This window comes from Oncorhynchus kisutch, unplaced genomic scaffold (genome assembly GCF_002021735.2).
Source record: "Oncorhynchus kisutch isolate 150728-3 unplaced genomic scaffold, Okis_V2 scaffold1116, whole genome shotgun sequence".
Taxonomy (NCBI): Eukaryota; Metazoa; Chordata; class Actinopteri; order Salmoniformes; family Salmonidae; genus Oncorhynchus; species Oncorhynchus kisutch.
This window is the reverse complement of record NW_022263061.1, coordinates 21,409-46,033: the sequence shown is the minus strand read 5'-3', so window position 1 is coordinate 46,033 and position 24,625 is coordinate 21,409. Positions and strand designations below refer to the sequence as shown.

At 49.7% G+C, this 24,625-nt stretch overlaps 3 protein-coding genes across 5 annotated transcripts in view; 2 read left to right on the top strand and 1 right to left on the bottom strand.

Moving 5' to 3' along the window:
• LOC116364639 (chromosome transmission fidelity protein 18 homolog) overlaps positions 1 to 2,664 on the bottom strand; it is a 39,784-nt gene extending 37,120 nt beyond the window's left edge. Inside the window, exons 1-3 of the mRNA XM_031817670.1 lie at positions 2,303 to 2,664; positions 976 to 1,176; positions 755 to 872 (exon numbers count right to left, since the gene is read on the bottom strand). Of these exons, the coding sequence (XP_031673530.1) occupies positions 755 to 872; positions 976 to 1,176; positions 2,303 to 2,390 (407 nt within the window). The 5' untranslated portion in view covers positions 2,391 to 2,664. The remainder of the gene's footprint in view (positions 1 to 754; positions 873 to 975; positions 1,177 to 2,302) is intronic.
• Positions 2,665 to 2,951: 287 nt separating this feature from the next.
• LOC109886681 (phosphoribosyl pyrophosphate synthase-associated protein 2) lies at positions 2,952 to 15,293 on the top strand. Of its 3 annotated transcripts, none has more exons than XM_031817672.1 (12): positions 2,952 to 3,010; positions 3,149 to 3,293; positions 5,417 to 5,571; positions 6,852 to 6,904; positions 6,980 to 7,046; positions 8,214 to 8,386; positions 8,501 to 8,616; positions 10,061 to 10,116; positions 10,951 to 11,081; positions 12,205 to 12,275; positions 12,354 to 12,500; positions 15,015 to 15,293. In XM_031817672.1, the coding sequence occupies exons 3-12, from the start codon at positions 5,546 to 5,548 to the stop codon at positions 15,171 to 15,173; spliced, it is 999 nt and encodes a 332-aa protein (XP_031673532.1). In that variant the 5' UTR covers positions 2,952 to 3,010; positions 3,149 to 3,293; positions 5,417 to 5,545; the 3' UTR covers positions 15,174 to 15,293. The 3 variants fall into 3 exon arrangements, with proteins under 3 accessions (XP_031673532.1, XP_031673531.1, XP_031673533.1); XM_031817671.1 differs by having other exon boundaries at positions 2,955 to 3,010; positions 6,980 to 7,073; XM_031817673.1 differs by having other exon boundaries at positions 2,995 to 3,293; positions 6,980 to 7,080.
• A 4,993-nt stretch (positions 15,294 to 20,286) lies between these two features.
• On the top strand, positions 20,287 to 23,636 carry LOC116364638 (sodium/glucose cotransporter 5-like; the record flags this gene model as incomplete). Its single annotated transcript, XM_031817669.1, has 3 exons — positions 20,287 to 21,017; positions 22,747 to 22,818; positions 23,532 to 23,636. Coding segments are annotated over exons 1-3 (288 nt in total), but the record flags the coding sequence as incomplete, so codon positions are not given.
• Positions 23,637 to 24,625: the final 989 nt, after the last annotated feature.

Sequence of the window (24,625 nt, the reverse complement as noted above, 5' to 3'; positions counted from 1 at the left end):
GTCGGCTGGTTCTAGTTGATGTACTAGTGGGTTATTAGAGGGCTGGTTCTAGTTGATGTACTAGTGGGTTATTAGAGGGCTGGTTCTAGTTGATGTACTAGTGGGTTATTAGAGGGCTGGTTCTAGTTGATGTACTAGTGGGTTATTAGAGGGCTGGTTCTAGTTGATGTACTAGTGGGTTATTAGAGGGCTGGTTCTAGTTGATGTACTAGTGGGTTATTAGAGGGCTGGTCGGCTGGTTCTAGTTGATGTACTAGTGGGTTACTAGAGGGCTGGTTCTAGTTGATGTACTAGTGGGTTATTAGAGGGCTGGTTCTAGTTGATGTACTAGTGGGTTATTAGAGGGCTGGTCGGCTGGTTCTAATTGATGTACTAGTGGGTTATTAGAGGGCTGGTCAGCTGGTTCTAGTTGATGTACTAGTGGGTTACTAGAGGGCTGGTTCTAGTTGATGTACTAGTGGGTTATTAGAGGGCTGGTTCTAGTTGATGTACTAGTGGGTTATTAGAGGGCTGGTCGGCTGGTTCTAGTTGATGTACTAGTGGGTTATTAGAGGGCTGGTTCTAGTTGATGTACTAGTGGGTTATTAGAGGGCTGGTTCTAGTTGATGTACTAGTGGGTTATTAGAGGGCTGGTTCTAGTTGATGTACTAGTGGGTTATTAGAGGGCTGTTAGCTGGTTCTAGTTGATGTACTAGTGGGTTACTAGAGGGCTGGTCAGCTGGTTCCAGTATAACCTATGATCCTACGGTCCTACCTGCTGCTCGGGGTTCGATGGAACTCCTCTGGAGACGACGGGGGGGTGATGTCATCAACCTGAGACACCTCAAACAGCTTCTTAGCCACATCCTGCCTCAGACGCTTAGCCTTGGGAGCTACACACGGATACAAATACATCAACGACAAGAGACACCACAGTACTCTCTCTCTCCCTCACGTCATCACACTAACGGCAGAGAAGAGGGAAGAGCTACTCACTGATTGGCTCGTCCGCCAGCAGGTGTTCTATGTCCTCTCCGTCACACGCCACAGACGGGCCTTCCAATTGGCCGAGGCTCCGTTCTGACGATGCCTGTGATTGGCTCCTGAGTGGCTGGTCACCAGCGGTGATGGCTTCCTGGAACGACTGAGGCTTCTGCTTCCGGAACTCTGACCGCTTAGTGGAAGGAGCTGGATTAACTGACCACACAGAGAGACACACATCAGAATACACACACACACACACAGAGAGACACACACACACACATCAGAATACACACACACAGAGACACACATCAGAATACACACACACACACACAGAGAGACACACACACACACATCAGAATACACAAACACACACAGAGAGACACACACACACACACATCAGAATACAGACACATCAGAATACACATCAGAATACACACACAGAGAGACACACACACAACCACATCAGAATACACAGACAGAGAGACACACACAGAGAGACACACACACACATCAGAATACACACACAGAGAGACACACACACACATCAGAATACACACACAGAGAGACACACACACACATCAGAATACACAGACAGAGAGACACACACACACATCAGAATACACAGACAGAGAGACACACACACAACCACATCAGAATACACAGACAGAGAGACACACATCAGAGACTACACCTGTTGTATTCAGCATTTCACTGTGAGGTCTACTACACCTGTTGTATTCAGCATTTCACTGTGAGATCTACTACACCTGTTGTATTCAGCATTTCACTGTGAGGTCTACTACACCTGTTGTAGTCAGCATTTCACTGTGAGGTCTACTACACCTGTTGTATTCAGCATTTCACCCGTGAGGTCTACACCTGTTGTATTCAACATTTCACTGTGAGGTCTACTACACCTGTTGTATTCAGCATTTCACTGTGAGATCTACACCTGTTGTATTCAACATTTCACTGTGAGGTCTACTACACCTGCTGTATTCAGCATTTCACTGTGAGGTCTACTACACCTGTTGTATTCAGCATTTCACTGTGAGGTCTACTACACCTGTTGTATTCAGCATTTCACTGTGAGGTCTACTCCACCTGTTGTACTCGGCTCATGTGACAAATACATTTTGAACTATTGACGACCCTATAAAGCGACTTTTCAAAACGCTGCTATAGCCTACTGCCCGTTCTGAGTTATCACCTGACGACCAGGTGAGAAAGAAACAAATCGACCCGCGCTTGGAAAAGTCGGTTTAATAAGAAGACTTTTTGATATTTTTTTTATCTTGACCAGACTAACTTTTATCCATCTAACTAGCCTACAACTCACAGTCCATCTCAGCCAGGACCTCAAGCTCATCAGCGAACTGTTGTTCATACTCGTCCTCTATCCCGAACATCTCGTCATACTCGTCCATTAGTAGTCAGTCAAGTTGACCGGTATGTACCGGACAGCCGGGGTGTATAATATGATAATAATATCTATGCAATACTACTTTTTCAGTCGGTTCCGTGTTTGTTCGTTTTTTGTCTTCTCCCGTCCCCGTCTGTCTGCTCAATTTCGCGGTAAACTCTTTGGGTTAACTATTTCCGGGTTAATTTTGTTTTCTCGCTTGTGATTGGATGATCCAGACAAAGACTAAGCTGCTTGTCCAATAGAAATCAACCAATTCCATTTGTAGGCGCTGTTAGGGCGACGTCACGCCAAACTGCGCATGTGCAGCCAGTCAAAAATCAAAGTCCACACTTTTGTGATATAAAGTTGTTTCTGCCGAAAATGAAAAAGTGTCAATTTATCATTTTTCACGAAGTTGGAGTAATAACATGTTCAACTACTTAAAACATTGGCTTGAATCTAGATTGTGCCTTTTAGATTTAAGGAAAATTAACAACTAATAAGGAAGAATTGTTCATTTCTCTTATTGATCTATTTCACAAGTGTTCCCGGAAGTCTCAAAATATTGCGCCTCTTGGTTTAGAAACTCTCTGATCCAGATATTCATGTTCCGGGGGGTGCTTCCGTATCCGGTCGGACCATGTTAGTTTGAGCAGCAGAATAATAAAAATAATTCTACACTACTACGGATAAAACCAGAGTTAAAATATTGCTGATCATTTCTCACACAATATCTCTGTAAAAAATAATAATAATAACATACGTTTCTTGTGAAAACAGAAAGACTTCAGGTGGAGAGGATAAAACGTGTGAGGTTAAACTCTACCGCTGGGTGACGGTGCTACTCGTGTCTGTCTACTAAACAGCTGTCAACACAACTCATGTCTCCAGAGTTGACTTGTTGTTGACCACCGAAAGCAAACTGGTGAGAGATTTAATTCGATAACGACGTTGTTTATATTGTCTGTCAGGACCCAAAGCATCGCAACCTGGACACATCTAATAGTATAAACGGTGAAGTACGGGATAAACCGCTGGGGTAATAACCCGTAACGAGTTCAGCTCATCACGAAACTGTCAGCAACAACTAGCGGCTTTTACCTTGGATAACTTAAAACCCCCTAAAAAAAATCTCTCTCAATTAAAGTGTAGCTAGTTATATTCTTGTTAGTTTAGACTTTGAAACATTTATAAATATAAGTGGTTTAGTATGTAATAACATTTACTCCTTAGTTTGTTGCTAGACAACGTTAGCTATCAGGAAGTGCAGCCAGGTGATTCCATCCCCGGTGTCACCATGGTAACCACCAGGTAAGGTACCGGAAGACCAAACTCCTGGGGCCCCTGCCCCTAGGCACGACACCGCAGATTCAAATGAACCAACTCATCATCAAGCTTGGATGATTTGAATCTGCTGTGTAGTGCCTAGGGTAAATACCAAAATGTGTACCCATGGGGAAGGGGGGCCCAGGACTAGGGTAAATACCAAAATGTGTACCCATGGGGGAGGGGGGCCCCGGACTAGGGTAAATACCAAAATGTGTACCCATGGGGGAGGGGGGCCCAGGACTAGGGTAAAGACCAAAATGTGTACCCATGGGGGAGGGGGGCCCAGGACTAGGGTAAATACCAAAATGTGTACCCATGGGGGAGGGGGGCCCAGGACTAGGGTAAATACCAAAATGTGTACCCATGGGGAAGGGGGGCCCAGGACTAGGGTAAATACCAAAATGTGTACCCATGGGGGAGGGGGGCCCAGGACTAGGGTAAATACCAAAATGTGTACCCATGGGGGAGGGGGGCCCCGGACTAGGGTAAATACCAAAATGTGTACCCATGGGGGAGGGGGGCCCAGGACTAGGGTAAATACCAAAATGTGTACCCATGGGGGAGGGGGGCCCAGGACTAGGGTAAATACCAAAATGTGTACCCATGGGGGAGGGGGGCCCAGGACTAGGGTAAATACCAAAATGTGTACCCATGGGGGAGGGGGGCCCAGGACTAGGGTAAATACCAAAATGTGTACCCATGGGGGAGGGGGGCCCAGGACTAGGGTAAATACCAAAATGTGTACCCATGGGGGAGGGGGGCCCCAGACTAGGGTAAATACCAAAACGTGCATGGGGGAGGGGGGCCCAGGACTAGGGTAAATACCAAAACGTGCACCCATGGGGGAGGGGGGCCAGGACTAGGGTAAATACCAAAACGTGCACCCATGGGGGAGGGGGGCCAGGACTAGGGTAAATACCAAAACGTGCATGGGGGAGGGGGGCCCCGGACTAGGGTAAATACCAAAATGTGTACCCATGGGGGAGGGGGGCCCCGGACTAGGGTAAATACCAAAACGTGCATGGGGGAGGGGGGCCCAGGACTAGGGTAAATACCAAAACGTGCACCCATGGGGGAGGGGGGCCAGGACTAGGGTAAATACCAAAACGTGCACCCATGGGGGAGGGGGGCCAGGACTAGGGTAAATACCAAAACGTGCACCCATGGGGGAGGGGGGCCAGGACTAGGGTAAATACCAAAACGTGCACCCATGGGGGAGGGGGGGCCAGGACCAAGCTGTAGAGGAGAGAGTTAGTTCATTAGTTAGTTAACTACTTACTAGTACTAGCTAGTTTATCTTCGTCTTACATGTTGTCGTTACTCTGCTGTTCTGAATCCGAAATACCTGGAGGATGACTTGGAGGACAGGTACCTACAGTAGGAAGCTACTGGACACAGAGGTGAAGTGATTAGGGTTTCTGTGTGAATGTTTTTACAGCAGGTTCATGGTTGTCTGCTAATGTAACCTCTTGGGTACTGAAACCCACTCAAGACAGTGTTTCGCCCACTGAGCAAAACCCGAGATTGTGTAGACACATTATTGTTATTTTATTGTGCGATTTTAAAAAACAAACATATTTTTTAAAACTGTAATTTATTTTCCTAACCCTGTTTTCTTTAATCTGCATTGTTGGTTAAGGGCTTGTAAGTAAGCATTTCACTGTTGTATTTGGCAAATTAAATGTGATTTGTGTGGTAATAATGTTGTGTGTTTTCCAGGAAGGTCTCACTGAAGTGTGGCAGCCCAGACAGGGGTTGGCCACGCCCCCAGAGGGAGGGGCTAAGACCAATGTAGACAAACTAAAGGACCGATTGGTCCTGTTCTCCGCTAACTCCTCACCCTCTTGTATGGAGCTGGCCAATAGGATCGCAGAGTGAGTCAATAGACCACACCCACCTTCCAGATGTTCCAGTTTACACCAGGGCTGTTGCAGATAGAAACGCCTTGATTAGAGTGGACATGATTCCCTCTTACTACACGTCAGATAGAAACGTCTTGACTAGAGCGGACACGTCAGATAGAAACGCCATGACTAGAGTGGACATGATTCCCTCTTACTACACATCAGATAGAAACGCCTTGACTAGAGCGGACATGATTCCCTCTTACTACACGTCAGATAGAAACGCCTTGACTAGAGCGGGCATGATTCCCTCTTACTACACGTCAGATAGAAACGCCTTGACTAGAGCAGACATGATTCCCTCGTACTACACGTCAGATAGAAACGCCATGACTAGAGCGGGCATGATTCCCTCTTACTACATGTCAGATAGAAACGCCTTGACTAGAGCAGACATGATTCCCTCGTACTACACGTCAGATAGAAACGCCATGACTAGAGCAGACATGATTCCCTCGTACTACACGTCAGATAGAAACGCCTTGACTAGAGCAGACATGATTCCCTCGTACTACACGTCAGATAGAAACGCCTTGACTAGAGCAGACATGATTCCCTCGTACTACACGTCAGATAGAAACGCCATGACTAGAGCAGACATGATTCCCTCGTACTACACGTCAGATAGAAACGCCTTGACTAGAGCGGGCATGATTCCCTCTTACTACATGTCAGATAGACATGCTTGTTCTACATTACACAGTTGAATAGCATGTTACCTTTCCCTCTGGTAGGAGACTGTAGTTGAATAGCATGTTACCTTTCCCTCTGGTAGGAGACTGTAGTTGAATAGCATGTTACCTTTCCCTCTGGTAGGAGACTGTAGTTGAATAGCATGTTACCTTTCCCTCTGGTAGGAGACTGTAGTTGAATAGCATGTTACCTTTCCCTCTGGTAGGAGACTGTAGTTGAATAGCATGTTACCTTTCCCTCTGGTAGGAGACTGTAGTTGAATAGCATGTTGCCTTTCCCTCTGGTAGGAGACTGTAGTTGAATAGCATGTTGCCTTTCCCTCTGGTAGGAGACTGTAGTTGAATATTATATAACACATCTGCCTGCCTGCCTGCCTGCCTGCCTGCCTGCCTGCCTGCCTGCCTGCCTGCCTGCCTGCCTGCCTGCCTGCCTGCCTGCCTGCCTGTCTGCCTGCCTGTCTGTCTGTCTGTCTGTCTGTCTGTCTGCCTGCCTGCCTGTCTGTCTGCCTGTCTGTCTGTCTATAGGAGCCTCCTTAACCCTAACCTGTCTGTCTATAGGAGACTGGGAGTAGAGCTGGGCAAGACTGAAGTCTACCAGGATTCTAATGGAGGTGAGGAAGAGGAGGAGGAGGAGGATGATGGTAATGGTTCTGTGTGACCCCTGACCTGACCTTTTGTCTCCATAGAAACGCGTATCCAGATCCAGGAGTCGGTCAGAGGGAAAGACGTCTACATCATCCAGACCATCTCACCGTCAGTTTATACAAGGATACACCTGGTGTACACAGTCAGTTTATAAGAGGATACACCTGGTGTACACAGTCAGTTTATAACAGGATACACCTGGTGTACACAGTCAGTTTATAAGAGGATACACCTGGTGTACACAGTCAGTTTATAACAGGATACACCTGGTGTACACAGTCAGTTTATAAGAGGATACACCTGGTGTACACAGTCAGTTTATAACAGGATACACCTGGTGTACACAGTCAGTTTATAAGAGGATACACCTGGTGTACACAGTCAGTTTATAACAGGATACACCTGGTGTACACTGTCAGTCTATACTGGATACACCTGGTGTACACTGTCAGTTTATAACAGCATACACCTGGTGTACACCGTCAGTTTATACTGGATACACCTGGTGTACACTGTCAGTTTATAACAGAATACACCTGGTGTACACCGTCAGTTTATAACAGGATACACCTGGTGTACACTGTCAGTTTATAACAGCATATACCTGGTGTACACCGTCAGTTTATACTGGATACACCTGGTGTACACTGTCAGTTTATAACAGGATACACCTGGTGTCAGTTTATAACAGAATACACCTGGTGTACACCGTCAGTTTATAACAGGATACACCTGGTGTACACCGTCAGTTTATAACAGGATACACCTGGTGTACACCGTCAGTTTATAACAGGATACACCTGGTGTACACCGTCAGTTTATAACAGGATACACCTGGTGTACACCGTCAGTTTATAACAGGATACACCTGGTGTACACCGTCAGTTTATAACAGGATACACCTGGTGTACACCGTCAGTTTATAACAGGATACACCTGGTGTACACCGTCAGTTTATAACAGGATACACCTGGTGTACACCGTCAGTTTATAACAGGATACACCTGGTGTACACCGTCAGTTTATAACAGGATACACCTGGTGTACACCGTCAGTTTATAACAGGATACACCTGGTGTCAGTTTATAACAGAATACACCTGGTGTACACCGTCAGTTTATAACAGGATACACCTGGTGTACACCAGTTCTACAGATTCAGGGTGGAATACTTTAGTCACTACTTTAAATATTCAAATTCTTCTATCAATGGAGCTCTCCCTCTCTCTGTGTATTTGTGTTACTGTAACAGTAAACTGTGTGTGTGTGTGTGCAGGGATGTGAACCGGTGCCTGATGGAGCTGTGTGTGATGGCGTATGGGTGTGTGACGGCGTGTGCGAGGAGTGTGTGTGGCGTGCTGCCGTACCTACCCTACAGTAAACAGTGTAAGATGAGGAAACGGGGATCCATCGTCTGTAAGCTGATCGCCTCTCTGATGTGCAGGGCAGGTGAGACAACACGTTATGTTTCAATCGAATGTGTTGGAGATAACGGTTCATCTACACTGTGTTAGGTCTGACGTACGTACGTATGTGTGTGTGTGTGTGTGTGTGTGTGTGTAGGTCTGACCCATCTCATCACTGTGGATCTTCATCAGAAGGAGATTCAGGGCTTCTTCAACATCCCAGTAGACAACCTGAGAGCTTCTCCCTTCCTACTGCAGTACATACAGGAGGAGGTAGGACTACACTACCCACAACCCCCTCCTACTGCAGTACATACAGGAGGTAGGACTACACTACCCACAACCCCCTCCTACTGCAGTACATACAGGAGGAGGTAGGACTACACTACCCACAACCCCCTCCTACTGCAGTACATACAGGAGGAGGTAGGACTACACTACCCACAACCCCCTACTACTACAGTACATACAGGAGGGAGGACTACACTACCCACAACCCCCCCCCCCCCCCTACTGCAGTACATACAGGAGGAGGTAGGACTACACTACCCACAACCCCCTCCTACTACAGTACATACAGGAGGAGGTAGGACTACACTACCCACAACCCCCTCCTACTACAGTACATACAGGAGGAGGTAGGACTACACTACCCACAACCCCCTCCTACTACAGTACATACAGTAGGAGGTAGGGCTACACAACCCCCTCCTACTACAGTACATACAGTAGGAGGTAGGACTACACTACCCACAACCCCCTCCTACTATAGTACATACAGGAGGAGGTAGAACTACACTACCCACAACCCCCTCCTACTATAGTACATACAGGAGGAGGTAGGACTACACTACCCACAACCCCCTCCTACTATAGTACATACAGGATGGAGGACTACACTACCCACAACCCCCTCCTACTACAGTACATACAGGAGGAGGTAGGACTACACTACCCACAACCCCCTCCTACTATAGTACATACAGGAGGAGGTAGGACTACACTACCCACAACCCCCTCCTACTACAGTACATACAGGAGGAGGTAGGACTACACTACCCACAACCCCCTACTACTACAGTACATACAGGAGGGATGACTACACTACCCACAACCCCCTCCTACTGCAGTACATACAGGAGGTAGGACTACACTACCCACAACCCCCTCCTACTACAGTACATACAGGAGGAGGTAGGACTACACTACCCACAACCCCCTCCTACTACAGTACATACAGGAGGAGGTAGGACTACACTACCCACAACCCCCTCCTACTACAGTACATACAGGAGGGAGGACTACACTACCCACAACCCCCTCCTACTACAGTACATACAGGAGGGAGGACTACACTACCCACAACCCCTTCCTACTACAGTACATACAGGAGGGAGGACTACACTACCCACAACCCCCCAGTACATACAGGAGGAGGTAGGACTACACTACCCACAACCCCTTCCTACTACAGTACATACAGGAGGGAGGACTACACTACCCACAACCCCCCAGTACATACAGGAGGAGTTAAGCTGTAGATTCCAGACTCTACTACCCACAACCCCTTGTTGTTTCCCTGTATATTCCAAACTACACTACCCATAACTCCTTGTTGTCTCCCTGTATATTCCAAACTACACTACCCATAACTCCTTGTTGTCTCCCTGTATATTCCAAACTACACTACCCATAACTCCGTGTTGTCTCCCTGTAGATTCCAGACTACCATAATGCCGTTATCGTGGCCAAATCACCGTCCTCCGCTAAGAGGTGAGTTACCCTGACGCTCATTTCTCTGTCTCTCTGTCTCTGTCTCTCTGTCTCTAAGAGGTGAGTTACCCTGACGCTCATTCCTCTGTCTCTGTCTCTCTGTCTCTGTCTCTCTGTCTCTAAGAGGTGAGTTACCCTGACGCTCATTCCTCTGTCTCTGTCTCTCTGTCTCTGTCTCTAAGAGGTGAGTTACCCTGACGCTCATTTCTCTGTCTCTTTGTCTCTGTCTCTCTGTCTCTAAGAGGTGAGTTACCCTGACGCTCATTTCTCTGTCTCTCTGTCTCTGTCTCTCTGTCTCTAAGAGGTGAGTTACCCTGACGCTCATTCCTCTGTCTCTGTCTCTCTGTCTCTGTCTCTCTGTCTCTAAGAGGTGAGTTACCCTGACGCTCATTCCTCTGTCTCTGTCTCTCTGTCTCTGTCTCTAAGAGGTGAGTTACCCTGACGCTCATTCCTCTGTCTCTGTCTCTCTGTCTCTGTCTCTCTGTCTCTAAGAGGTGAGTTACCCTGACGCTCATTTCTCTGTCTCTGTCTCTCTGTCTCTGTCTCTAAGAGGTGAGTTACCCTGACGCTCATTTCTCTGTCTCTGTCTCTCTGTCTCTGTCTCTAAGAGGTGAGTTACCCTGACGCTCATTTCTCTGTCTCTTTGTCTCTGTCTCTCTGTCTCTAAGAGGTGAGTTACCCTGACGCTCATTTCTCTGTCTCTGTCTCTCTGTCTCTGTCTCTCTGTCTCTAAGAGGTGAGTTACCCTGACGCTCATTTCTTAAGTTCACTATGAATTAACACACTACACACTAAGTCTGTCTCTGTGTCTGTCTCTCTGTCTCTGTTGTCTAGGGCCCAGTCCCTCGCCGAGAGGTTGCGTGTGTCTATTGCTGTGATCCACGGAGATGCAGAGACGGACCTGCTGGACGGACGGCACTCTCCTCCGACAGTCAGAACCACCGGAGGTCTACCTGAACTACCCTGTAAGAGACACACAGTTCCCTGTTAGAGACACACAGTTCCCTGTTAGAGACACACAGTTCCCTGTTAGAGACACACAGTTCCCTGTTAGAGACACACAGTTCCCTAAAGGCAGGGTTGGGTAGGTTAGTTCCCTGTTAGAAACACACAGTTCCCTGTTAGAGACACACAGTTCCCTGAAAGAGACACACAGTTCCCTGTTAGAGACACACAGTTCCCTAAAGGCAGGGTTGGGTAGGTTAGTTCCCTGTTAGAGACACACAGTTCCCTGTTAGAGACACACAGTTCCCTGTTAGAGACACACTGTTCCCTGTTAGAGACACACAGTTCCCTGTTAGAGACACACAGTTCCCTGTTAGAGACACACCACACAGTTCCCTGTTAGAGACACACCACACAGTTCCCTGTTAGAGACACACCACACAGTTCCCTGTTAGAGACACACCACACAGTTCCCTGTTAGAGACACACCACACAGTTCCCTGTTAGAGACACACCACACAGTTCCCTGTTAGAGACACACAGTTGCCTAAAGGCAGGGTTGGGTAGGTTAGTTCCCTGTTAGAGACACACAGTTCCCTGTTAGAGACACACAGTTCCCTGTTAGAGACACACAGTTCCCTGTTAGAGACACACAGTTCCCTGTTAGAGACACACAGTTCCCTGTTAGAGACACACAGTTCCCTGTTAGAGACTCACAGTTCCCTGTTAGAGACACACCACACAGTTCCCTGTTGGAGACACACAGTTCCCTGTTAATCTGACTCTGGGTCAGTAGATAAAGGGCCCCATCTGACTCTGGGTCAGTAGATAAAGGACCTCATCTGACTCTGGGTCAGTAGATAACGGACTTCATCTGACTCTGGGTCAGTAGATTAAGGACTTCATCTGACTCTGGGTCAGTAGATAACAGGCCTCATTACCGTCTCTCTCTCTGTCAGTCTGTATCCCTAAGGAGATAATCTGACTCTGGGTCAGTAGATAACGGGCCTCATTACCGTCTCTCTCTCTGTCAGTCTGTATCCCTAAGGAGATCATCTGACTCTGGGTCAGTAGATAAAGGACTTCATCTGACTCTGGGTCAGTAGATAACAGGTCTCATTACCGTCTCTCTCTCTCGGTCAGTCTGTATCCCTAAGGAGAAGCATCCTATCACAGTCGTAGGAGATGTGGCCGGACGCATCGCCATCATCGTGGTGAGTGGCTGGGGTCAGAGGTCAGGGCAGGACGGGGGAGGTGTGTATGTGTGTTAACCTGGTGTGTGTGTATGTCAGGATGACATCATCGATGATGCGGTGGGTTTTGTGGCGGCAGCGGAGATGCTGAGGGAGAGGGGGGCGGGGCCGATCATCGCCATGGCAACACATGCCATCCTGTCTGCGGACGCTCCCAGAATCCTCCAGGAGTCAGCCATTAGTCAGGTAAGAGCGGAATGGAGGGGAGGGGAACGGAGGGGAGGGGAACGGGAACGGAGGGGACAGGATAGGGTGGGGAGGGGAGGGGACGGGAACGGAGGGGAACGGGAACGGAGGGGACAGGATAGGAGGGGGTGGGGAGGGGACGGGAACGGAGGGGAGGGCAACGGAGGGGGAAGGGAACGGAGGGGAACGGGAGGGGACGGGAACGGAGGGGAGGAGACGGGAACGGAGGGGAGGGCAACGGAGGGGATGGGAACGGAGGGGACGGGAGGGGACGGGAACGGAGGGGACGGGAACGGAGGGGAGGGGAACGGAGGGGACGGGAACGGAGGGGAGGGGACGGGAACGGAGGGGAGGGGACGGGAACGGAGGGGAGGCGAGGGGAACGGAGGGACGGGGACAGGAACGGAGGGGACGGGAACGGAGGGGACAGGACGGGAACGGAGGGGAGGGGACGGGAACGAAGGGGACGGAGGCGATGGGAACGGGAATGGAGGGGAGGGGAACAGAGGGGAGGGGAGGGGAACGGAGGGGAGGGTCTGTCTGTCTAGTTGGAGCTTTTTTAGTTTTCTCATGATTCTCTTGATTTAGTCTCTCTCTCTGCCCGTCTGTCTGTCTCTCTCTCTGCCCGTCTGTCTGTCTGTCTCTCTGCCCGTCTGTCTGTCTGTCTCTCTGCCCGTCTGTCTGTCTCTCTCTCTGCCCGTCTGTCTGTCTGTCTCTCTGCCCATCTGTCTGTCTCGCTGTTTCTCTCTCTCTCTGCCCGTCTGTCTGTCTCTCTCTCTGCCCGTCTGTCTGTCTTTCTGCCCGTCTGTCTGTCTGTCTCTCTGTCTGTCTCTCTCTGCCCGTCTGTCTGTCTGTCTCTCTGCCCGTCTGTCTGTCTGTCTCTCTGCCCGTCTGTCTGTCTCTCTCTCTGCCCGTCTGTCTGTCTGTCTCTCTGCCCATCTGTCTGTCTCGCTGTTTCTCTCTCTCTCTGCCCGTCTGTCTGTCTCTCTCTCTACCCGTCTGTCTGTCTTTCTGCCCGTCTGTCTGTCTGTCTCTCTGTCTGTCTCTCTCTCTGCCCGTCTGTCTGTCTGTCTCTCTGCCCGTCTGTCTGTCTCTCTCTCTGTCTGTCTGTCTGTCTTGCTGTTTCTCTCTCTGTCTGTCTCTCTCTCTGCCCGTCTGTCTGTCTCTCTCTCTGCCCGTCTGTCTGTCTCTCTCTCTGTCTGTCTCTCTCTCTGCCCGTCTGTCTGTCTCTCTCTCTGCCCGTCTTTCTGTCTCTCTCTCTGCCCGTCTGTCTGTCTCTCTCTCTGCCCGTCTGTCTGTCTGTCTGTCTGCCCGTCTGTCTGTCTCTCTCTCTGCCCGTCTGTCTGTCTCTCTCTCTGCCCGTCTGTCTGTCTCTCTCTCTCTGCCCGTCTGTCTGTCTCTCTCTCTGCCCGTCTGTCTGTCTCTCTCTCTCTGCCCGTCTGTCTCTCTCTCTGCCCGTCTGTCTGTCTGTCTCTCTGTCTGTCTGTCTCTCTCTCTGCCCGTCTGTCTGTCTCTCTGTCTGTCTGTCTCTCTCTCTGTCTGTCTCTCTCTCTGCCCGTCTGTCTGTCTGTCTCTCTGCCCGTCTGTCTGTCTCTCTCTCTGCCCGTCTGTCTGTCTGTCTCTCTGCCCGTCTGTCTGTCTCTGTCTCTCTCTCTGTCTGTCTCTCTCTCTGTCCGTCTGTCTGTCTCTCTCTCTGCCCGTCTGTCTGTCTGTCTCTCTGCCCGTCTGTCTGTCTCTCTCTCTGCCCGTCTGTCTGTCTGTCTGTCTCTCTGCCCGTCTGTCTGTCTCTCTCTCTGCCCGTCTGTCTGTCTCTCTCTCTGTCTGTCTCTCTCTCTGCCCGTCTGTCTGTCTCTCTCTCTCTGTCTGTCTCTCTCTCTGCCCGTCTGTCTGTCTCTCTCTCTGCCCGTCTGTCTGTCTGTCTGTCTGCCCGTCTGTCTGTCTCTCTCTCTGCCCGTCTGTCTGTCTCTCTCTCTGCCCGTCTGTCTGTCTGTCTCTCTGCCCGTCTGTCTGTCTCTCTCTCTGCCCGTCTGTCTGTCTGTCTCTCTGCCCGTCTGTCTCTCTGTCTGTCTGTCTCTCTCTCTGTCTGTCTCTCTCTCTGTCCGTCTGTCTGTCTCTCTCTCTGCCCGTCTGTCTGTCTGTCTCTCTGCCCGTCTGTCTGTCTCTCTCTCTGCCCGTCTGTCTGTCTGTCTCTCTGCCCGTCTGTCTGTCTCTCTCTCTGCCCGTCTGTCTGTCTCTCTCTCTGTCTGTCTCTCTCTCTGCCCGTCTGTCTGTCTCTCTCTCTGCCCGTCTGTCTGTCTCTCTCTCTGCCCGTCTGTCTGTCTCTCTCTCTGCCCGTCTGTCTGTCTGTCTGTCTGCCCGTCTGTCTGTCTCTCTCTCTGCCCGTCTGTCTGTCTCTCTCTCTGCCCGTCTGTCTGTCTCTCTCTCTCTGCCTGTCTGTCTCTCTCTCTGCCCGTCTGTCTGTCTGTCTCTCTGCCCGTCTGTCTGTCTCGCTGTTTCTCTCTCTCTCTTCTCTAGGTGGTGGTAACCAACACGATTCCCCACTCGTCCCAGAAGCTCCAGTGCTGTAAGATAAAGACGGTTGATGTTTCTCTGATCCTGTCTGAAGCTGTACGGAGGATCCACTGTGGAGAGTCAATGTCTTGTCTGTTCCACAACATAGGAGCTGACGACTGATACACACCATACACAGACTACACACACACACACACACACACACACACACACACACACACACACACACACACATACACATATGAACGTTTATTTTCTGCCAAAATAAACAATTAATTGCCATTGGTTTGTCGGTATTTGTGCAGCAGATGTTTAGTAGACCTCACAGTGAAATGATGAATACAACAGGTGTAGTAGACCTCACAGTAAAATGCTGAATACAACAGGTGTAGTAGACCTCACAGTGAAATGCTGAATACAACAGGTGTAGTAGACCTTACAGTGAAATGCTGAATACAAAAGGTCTAGGTAGACCTTACAGTGAAATGCTGAATACAACAGGTGTAGTAGACCTTACAGTGAAATGCTGAATACAACAGGTGTAGTAGACCTTACAGTGAAATTATGAATACAACAGGTGTAGTAGACCTTACAGTGAAATGCTGAATACAACAGGTGTAGTAGACCTCACAGTGAAATGCTGAATACAACAGGTGTAGTAGACCTCACAGTGAAATGCTGAATACAACAGGTGTAGTAGACCTTACAGTGAAATGATGAATACAACAGGTGTAGTAGACCTCACAGTGAAACAGTGTAGTAGACCTCACAGTGAAATGCTGAATACAACAGGTGTAGTAGACCTCACAGTGAAATGCTGAATACAACAGGTGTAGTAGACCTCACAGTGAAATGCTGAATACAACAGGTGTAGTAGACCTTACAGTGAAATGCTGAATACAACAGGTGTAGTAGACCTCACAGTGAAATGCTGAATACAACAGGTGTAGTAGACCTCACAGTGAAATGCTGAATACAACAGGTGTAGTAGACCTCACAGTGAAATGATGAATACAACAGGTGTAGTAGACCTCACAGTGAAATTATGAATACCCTGTTATCAGACCTGTCCTACCCTGTTATCAGACCTGTCCTAGCCTGTTATCAGACCTGTCCTACCCTGTTATCAGACCTGCCCTACCCTGTTATCAGACCTGTCCTACCCTGTTATCAGACCTGCCCTACCCTGTTATCAGACCTGTCCTACCCTGTTATCAGACCTGTCCTACCCTGTTATCAGACCTACCCTACCCTGTTATCAGACCTGTCCTACCCTGTTATCAGACCTGCCCTACCCTGTTATCAGACCTGTCCTACCCTGTTATCAGACCTGACCTACCCTGTTATCAGACCTGTCCTACCCTGGGGGTTTTAACCAGCCTCTGGTCTGTACTGTATTCCAGCCTCCCCCACCAGCCTCCTCTGGTCTGTTCTGTATTCCAGCCTCCCCCACCAGCCTCCTCTGGTCTGTTCTGTATTCCAGCCTCCCCCACCAGCCTCCTCTAGTCTGCACTGTATTCCAGCCTCCCCCACCAGCCTCCTCTGGTCTGTACTGTATTCCAGCCTCCTCTGGTCTGTTCTGTATTCCAGCCTCCCCCACTCGCCTCCTCTAGTCTGCACTGTATTCCAGCCTCCCCCACCAGCCTCCTCTGGTCTGTTCTGTATTCCAGCCTCCCCCACCAGCCTCCTCTGGTCTGTTCTGTATTCCAGTTGATGTATTAATTCTGTTGAGCATGTTCACTTCTCCTGCCTGGTGTGTGTGTGTCTGTGTGTGTGTGTGTGTGTGTTTACGGTGTGTGTGTGTGTCTATGATGTGTGTGTGTGTGTTTACGGGATGTGTGTGTGTGTGTCTATGATGTGTGTGTGTCTGTGTGTGTTTACGGGATGTGTGTGTGTGTGTGTCTATGATGTGTGTGTGTGTGTGTGTGTGTGTGTTTACGGTGTGTGTGTTTGTGTGTGTGTGTGTGTGTGTGTGTGTGTGATTGATGGTGATGGCAGTGTGTGTGTGACGTCAGAGCCATCTGTTTCTCTCGCTAAAACACACTGACCAACGGATGTTACCTAGACACACAAACACACCAGACGGCAGGTAGCCTAGTGGTTAGAGTGTTGGACCAGTAACCAGCAGGTAGCCTAGTGGTTAGAGCGTTGGACTAGTAACCAGCAGGTAGCCTAGTGGTTAGAGAGTTGGACTAGTAACCAGCAGGCAGCCTAGTGGTTAGAGCGTTGGACTAGTAACCAGCAGGTAGCCTAGTGGTTAGAGAGTTGGACTAGTAACCAGCAGGCAGCCTAGTGGTTAGAGCGTTGGGCCAGTAACCAGCAGGTAGGCTAGTGGTTAGAGCGTTGGACTAGTAACCAGCAGGAAGCCTAGTGGTTAGAGGCAGGTAGCCTAGTGGTTAGAGCGTTGGACTAGTAACCAGCAGGTAGCCTAGTGGTTAAGGCGTTGGGCCAGTAACCAGCAGGTAGCCTAGTGGTTAGAGCGTTGGACTAGTAACCAGCAGGTAGCCTAGTGGTTAGAGCGTTGGACTAGTAACCAGCAGGTAGCCTAGTGGTTAGAGAGTTGGACTAGTAACCAGCAGGCAGCCTAGTGGTTAGAGCGTTGGGCCAGTAACCAGCAGGTAGGCTAGTGGTTAGAGAGTTGGACTAGTAACCAGAAGGTAGCCTAGTGGTTAGAGTGTTGGACCAGTAACCAGAAGGTAGCCTAGTGATTAGAGAGTTGGACCAGTAACCAGCAGGTAGCCTAGTGGCTGGAGCATTGGACTAGTAACCAGCAGTTAGCCTAGTGGTTAGAGTGTTGGGTCCATTCTGGGTCCATTCTGCTGACCGTTGGTGGAGTCTGACCTGAGTCCACTCTGCTGACCGTTGGTGAGAGGCTGTTGGTGGTGTCTGACCTGGGTCCACTCTGCTGACCGTTGGTGGTGTCTGACCTGAGTCCACTCTGCTGACCGTTGGTGAGAGGCTGTTGGTGGTGTCTGACCTGGGTCCACTCTGCTGATCGTTGGTGAGAGGCTGTTGGTGGTGTCTGACCTGAGTCCACTCTGCTGACTGTTGGTGAGAGGCTGTTGGTGGTGTATGACCTGGGTCCACTCTGCTGACTGTTGGTGAGAGGCTGTTGGTGGTGTCTGACCTGGGTCCATTCTGCTGACCGTTGGTGGTGTCTGACCTGAGTCCACTCTGCTGATCGTTGGTGAGAGGCTGTTGGTGGTGTCTGACCTGGGTCCATTCTGCTGACCGTTGGTGGTGTCTGACCTGAGTCCACTCTGCTGATCGTTGGTGAGAGGCTGTTGGTGGTGTCTGACCTGGGTCCACTCTGCTGACCGTTGGTGGTGTCTGACCTGGGTCCACTCTGCTGATCGTTGGTGAGAGGCTGTTGGTGGTGTCTGACCTGGGTCCACTCTGCTGACCGTTGGTGAGAGGCTGTTGGTGGTGTCTGACCTGGGTCCACTCTGCTGACCGTTGGTGAAAGGCTGTTGGTGTTGTCTGACCTGGGTCCATTCTGCTGACCGTTGATGGTGTCTGACCTGGGTCCACTCTGCTGACTGTTGGTGGTGTCTGACCTGGGTCCACTCTGCGGACCGTTGGTGGTGTCTGACCTGAGTCCACTCTGCTGACCGTTGGTGGTGTCTGAACTGGGGCCACTCTGCTGACTGTTGGTGGTGCCTGACCTGGGTCCACTCTGATGGTGTCTGACCTGGGTCCACTCTGCTGACTGTTGGTGGTGTCTGACCAGGGTCCACTCTGCTGACTGTTGGTGGTGTCTGACCTGGGTCCACTCTGCTGACTGTTGGTGGTGTCTGACCTGAGTCTCCTCTGCTGGCTGTTGGTGGTGTCTGACCTGGGTCCACTCTGCTGACCGTTGGTGGTGTCTGACATGAGTCCACTCTGCTGACTGTTGGTGGTGTCTGACCTAGTTCTCCTCTGCTGACCCGTTGGTGGTGTCTGACCTGAGTCCACTCTTCTGACCGTTGGTGGTGTCTGAACTGGGGCCACTCTGCTGACCGTTGGTGGTGTCTGACCCGAGTCCACTCTGCTGACTGTTGGTGGTGCCTGACCTGGGTCCACTCTGATCGTGTCTGACCTGGGTCCACTCTGCTGACTGTTGGTGGTGTCTGACCAGGGTCCACTCTGCTGACTGTTGGTGGTGTCTGACCTGGGTCCACTCTGCTGACCGTTGGTGGTGTCTGACCTGGGTCCACTCTGCTGACTGTTGGTGGTGTCTGACCTGGGTCCATTCTGCTGACCGTTGGGGGTGTCTGACCTGAGTCCACTCTGCTGACCGTTGGTGAGAGGCTGTTGGTGGTGTCTGACCTGGGTCCACTCTGCTGACCGTTGGTGGTGTCTGACCTGAGTCCACTCTGCTGATCGTTGGTGAGAGGCTGTTGGTGGTGTCTGACCTGGGTCCACTCTGCTGACCGTTGGTGAGAGGCTGTTGGTGGTGTCTGACCTGGGTCCACTCTGCTGACCGTTGGTGAAAGGCTGTTGGTGTTGTCTGACCTGGGTCCATTCTGCTGACCGTTGATGGTATCTAACCTGGGTCCACTCTGCTGACTGTTGGTGGTGTCTGCCCTGGGTCCACTCTGCTGACCGTTGGTGGTGTCTGACCTGAGTCCACTCTGCTGACCGTTGGTGGTGTCTGACCTGGGGCCACTCTGCTGACCGTTGGTGGTGTCTGACCTGAGTCCACTCTGCTGACTGTTGGTGGTGTCTGACCTGGGTCCACTCTGATGGTGTCTGACCTGGGTCCACTCTGCTGACTGTTGGTGGTGTCTGACCAGGGTCCACTCTGCTGACTGTTGGTGGTGTCTGACCTGGGTCCACTCTGCTGACTGTTGGTGGTGTCTGACCTGAGTCTCCTCTGCTGACTGTTGGTGGTGTCTGACCTGGGTCCACTCTGCTGACTGTTGGTGGTGTCTGACCTGAGTCTCCTCTGCTGACCGTTGGTGGTGTCTGACCTGAGTCCACTCTGCTGACCGTTGGTGGTGTCTGACCTGAGTCCACTCTGCTGACTGTTGGTGGTGTCTGACCTGAGTCTCCTCTGCTGACCGTTGGTGGTGTCTGACCTGCGTCCACTCTGCTGACCGTTGGTGGTGTCTGACCTGAGTCCACTCTGCTGACTGTTGGTGGTGTCTGACCTGAGTCCACTCTGCTGACCGTTGGTGGTGTCTGACCTGAGTCCACTCTGCTGACTGTTGGTGGTGTCTGACCTGAGTCTCCTCTGCTGACCGTTGGTGGTGTCTGACCTGCGTCCACTCTGCTGACCGTTGGTGGTGTCTGACCTGAGTCCACTCTGCTGACTGTTGGTGGTGTCTGACCTGAGTCCCCTCTGCTCACACGAGCTTTATGTGTGACCTCCAACACACACACTCCATTACCTTCCAGCCAGCAGGTAGTGTGTGTGTCAGCGTGATTCTCTAAACACACATTAGCAGAGGTGTTTAATCATCAATTGACACAATGTCCCCCGATCTCCTGCCCCTGTTCTCTCTCTCTCTCCTACTCATTCTCCATAGTGTCTGCAGCATTGGTCAGGTGTGGGGTTAGTGAATCAGTGGTCAGGTTTACGGTGTACGGTCAGGTGTACGGTGTGTCTGAAGCAGTGGTCAGGTCTGGGGTTAGTGTACGGTGTGTCTGAATCAGTGGTCAGGTGTGGGGTTAGTGAATCAGTGGTCAGGTTTAGGGTTAGTGTACAGTGTGTCTGCATCAGTGGTCAGGTGTGGGGTTAGTGTACGGTGTGTCTGCAGCAGTGGTCAGGTGTGGTGTTAGGTATGTGTGTGTGTTAGGGTTAGGTGTGTGTTAGGGTTAGGTGTGTGTTAGGGTTAGGTGTGTGTGTTAGGTGTGTGTGAGTGTTAGGTGTGCGTGTTAGGTGTGTGTGTGTGTTAGTGTGAGTGGTCAGTAATGGCGTCCAACTCCACCACCCAGTTCTTTGCTCTGTCCCAGTCCTTCAGTATCTCTGACATCATCATCATCGCTGCTTACTTCCTGCTCAACGTAGCCGTCGGCATCTGGGTGAGACTTACCTAATACTGTCTGTCTGTCTGTCTAACGATCTGTCTGTCTGTCTAACGATCTGTCTGTCTGTCTGTCTGTCTGTCTAATGATCTGTCTGTCTGTCTGTCTGTCTGTCTGTCTGTCTGTCTGTCTGTCTGTCTGTCTGTCTGTCTAACGATCTGTCTGTCTGTCTGTCTGTCTAACGATCTGTCTGTCTGTCTAACGATCTGTCTGTCTGTCTGTCTGTCTGTCTAACGATCTGTCTGTCTGTCTGTCTGTCTGTCTGTCTGTCTGTCTAACGATCTGTATGTCTGTCCTGTCTGTCTGTCTAACGATCTGTCTGTCTGTCTGGCTAATGATCTGTCTGTCTGTCTGTCTAACGATCTGTCTGTCTGTCTCACGATCTGTCTGTCTGTCTGTCTGGTGTGTGTAACTATGGAACTCTGTCTGGTGTGTGTAACTATGGAACTCTGTCTGGTGTGTGTAACTATGGAACTCTGTCTGATGTGTGTAACTATGGATCTCTGTCTGGTGTGTGTAACTCTGTGTAACTAATGAACTCTGTCTGGTGTGTGTAACTATGGAACTCTGTCTGGTGTGTGTAACTATGGAACTCTGTCTGGTGTGTGTAACTATGGAACTCTGTCTGGTGTGTGTAACTATGGAACTCTGTCTGGTGTGTGTAACTATGGAACTCTGTCTGATGTGTGTAACTATGGATCTCTGTCTGGTGTGTGTAACTCTGTGTAACTAATGAACTCTGTCTGGTTTGTGTGTAACTCTGAGTAACTATGGAACTCTGTCTGGTGTGTGTGTAACTCTGTGTAACTATGGAACTCTGTCTGGTGTGTGTAACTATGGAACTCTGTCTGGTGTGTGTATAACTCTGTGTAACTATGGAACTCTGTCTGGTGTGTGTAACTCTGTGTAACTATGGAACTCTGTCTGGTGTGTGTAACTATGGAACTCTGTCTGGTGTGTGTGTAACTCTGTGTAACTATGTAACTCTGTCTGGTTTGTGTGTAACTCTGTGTAACTATGTAACTCTGTCTGGTGTGTGTAACTCTGTGTAACTATGTAACTCTGTCTGGTTTGTGTGTAACTCTGTGTAACTATGGAACTCTGTCTGGTTTGTGTGTAACTCTGTGTAACTATTGAACTCTGTCTGGTGTGTGTAACTATGGAACTTTTGAACTCTGTCTGGTGTGTGTAACTATGGAACTCTGTCTGGTGTGTGTAACTATGGAACTCTGTCTGGTGTGTGTAACTATGGAACTCTGTCTGGTGTGTGTAACTCTGTGTAACTATGGAATTCTGTCTGGTTTGTGTGTAACTCTGTGTAACTATGGAACTCTGTCTGGTGTGTGTAACTATGGAACTCTGTCTGGTGTGTGTAACTATGGAACTCTGTCTGGTGTGTGTAACTATGGAACTCTGTCTGGTGTGTGTAACTCTGTGTAACTATGGAATTCTGTCTGGTTTGTGTGTAACTCTGTGTAACTATGGAACTCTGTCTGGTGTGTGTAACTATGTAACTCTGTCTGGTGTGTGTAACTATGTAACTCTGTCTGGTGTGTGTAACTCTGTGTAACTATGGAACTCTGTCTGGAGTGTGTAACTCTGTGTAACTATGGAACTCTGTCTGGTGTGTGTAACTCTGTGTAACTATTGAACTCTGTCTGGTTTGTGTGTAACTCTGTGTAACTATTGAACTCTGTGTAACTATGGATCTCTGGTTGTTTTTCAGTCGTCGTGCAGGGTCAGCAGGAACACTCTGAGTGGATACTTCCTGGCTGGGAGAGACATGGCCTGGTGGCCGGTGAGTCAGATCTTAAAGTCTGTTACATCTGCTGTTGATCTCAAACAGTCCTCCATTTCCTGCTCTTCTTGTGGAAGATCAGAGCCGCTCTGTTTACCAGTTGTGTGTGTCTGTGTGTGGTGTTTGTGTGTGTATCTGTGTGTGTATCTGTGTGTGTCTGTGTGTGGTGTTTGTGGTGTTTGTGTGTGTATCTGTGTGCGGTGTTTGTGTGTGTCTGTGTGTATCTGTGTGTATCTGTGCGTGGTGTTTGTGTGTGTCTGTGTGTATCTGTGTGTGGTGTTTGTGTGTGTCTGTGTGTATCTGTGTGTGGTGTGTGTGTGTCTGTGTGTATCTGTGTGTGGTGTTTGTGTGTGTCTGTGTGTATCTGTGTGCGGTGTGTGTGTGTCTGTGTGTATCTGTGTGCGGTGTGTGTGTCTGTGTATATCTGTGTGCGGTGTTTGTGTGTGTCTGTGTGTGTGTGTGTATCTGTGTGTGTCTGTGTGTATATGTGTGTGGTGTGTGTGTGTCTGTGTGTATCTGTGTGCGGTGTGTGTGTCTGTGTATATCTGTGTGCGGTGTTTGTGTGTGTCTGTGTGTATCTGTGTGCGGTGTGTGTGTGTATCTGTGTGTGGTGTTTGTGCGTGTGTGTGTATCTGTGTGTGGTGTCTGTGTATGTCTGTGTGTGGTGTCTGTGTGGTGTCTGTGTGTGTGTGTGTGTGTGTATCTGTGTGTAGATCGGAGCCTCTCTGTTTGCCAGTAGCGAGGGCTCTGGTCTGTTCATCGGTCTGGCTGGAACAGGAGCTGCCGGAGGCATCGCTGTAGCTGGCTTCGAATGGAACGTAAGGACACACACACACACACACGCACGCACACACGCACACACACACACACACACACACACACACACGCACACGCACACGCACGCACACACACACACACACACACATTTACACTCACAGTGGTGGGTATTCATGGAAGCCAGACTTCCCCAGAAAATTGACCATGAATTTAATTTTATCTTTCATCTCTCTAAGTTTTCATAATTGTCCTTCAATTCACAAGAGGCTGAATGTATCCCACCGGATGAAGCATCTGAGCGAGTGAAACAGATCCCCTCTGTCTCTGTATGTGTCCCCATCTATCTGATTTGGTCTGGTCATAAAGAGTATGACATTGTTGCTGCTGTAGCATTGAAGGCAAGTGAAGCCAGCGAGCATTTGGCCTCCCTTGATAAAAACATTCATAAATAATCAGCGTTGAGCTCAACTGAATGGTCCTGGCACACCAAAACAATGTATCAGGGGATGGCTTGTCTCCAATCACATCACATCGAGAGAGATACGTCATGAATGGTCCTGGAACACCACAACAATGTGTCAGGGGAAGGCTTCTCTCCAATCACATCGCATCGAGAGAGAGAGATACGTCATGAATGGTCCTGGCACACCACAACAACGTGTCAGGGGAAGGCTTCTCTCCAATCACATCGAGAGAAAGAGAGATATGTCATGAATGGTCCTGGCACACCAAAACAATGTGTCAGGGGAAGGCTTCTCTCCAATCACATCACATCGAGAGAGAGAGAGAGAGATACGTCATGAATGGTCCTGGCACACCAAAACAATGTGTCAGGGGAAGGCTTCTCTCCAATCACATCGAGAGAGAGAGATACATCATGAATGGTCCTGGCACACCAAAACAATGTGTCAGGGGAAGGCTTGTCTCCAATCACATCGAGAGAGAGAGAGATACGTCATGAATGGTCCTGGCACACCAAAACAACGTGTCAGGGGAAGGCTTGTCTCCAATCACATCACATCGAGAGAGA

What these genes read in the sequence shown, in the direction of transcription:
- LOC109886681 (XM_031817671.1), top strand. Translation starts at nt 5,546, where the DNA reads ATGGAGCTGGCCAATAGGATCGCAGA. An exon ending in CTGGCCAATAGGATCGCAGA is followed by an intron (nt 5,572 to 6,851) that starts GTGAGTCAATAG and finishes GTCTGTCTATAG; the next exon opens with GAGACTGGGAGTAGAGCTGG. An exon ending in GACGCATCGCCATCATCGTG is followed by an intron (nt 12,276 to 12,353) that starts GTGAGTGGCTGG and finishes TGTGTATGTCAG; the next exon opens with GATGACATCATCGATGATGC.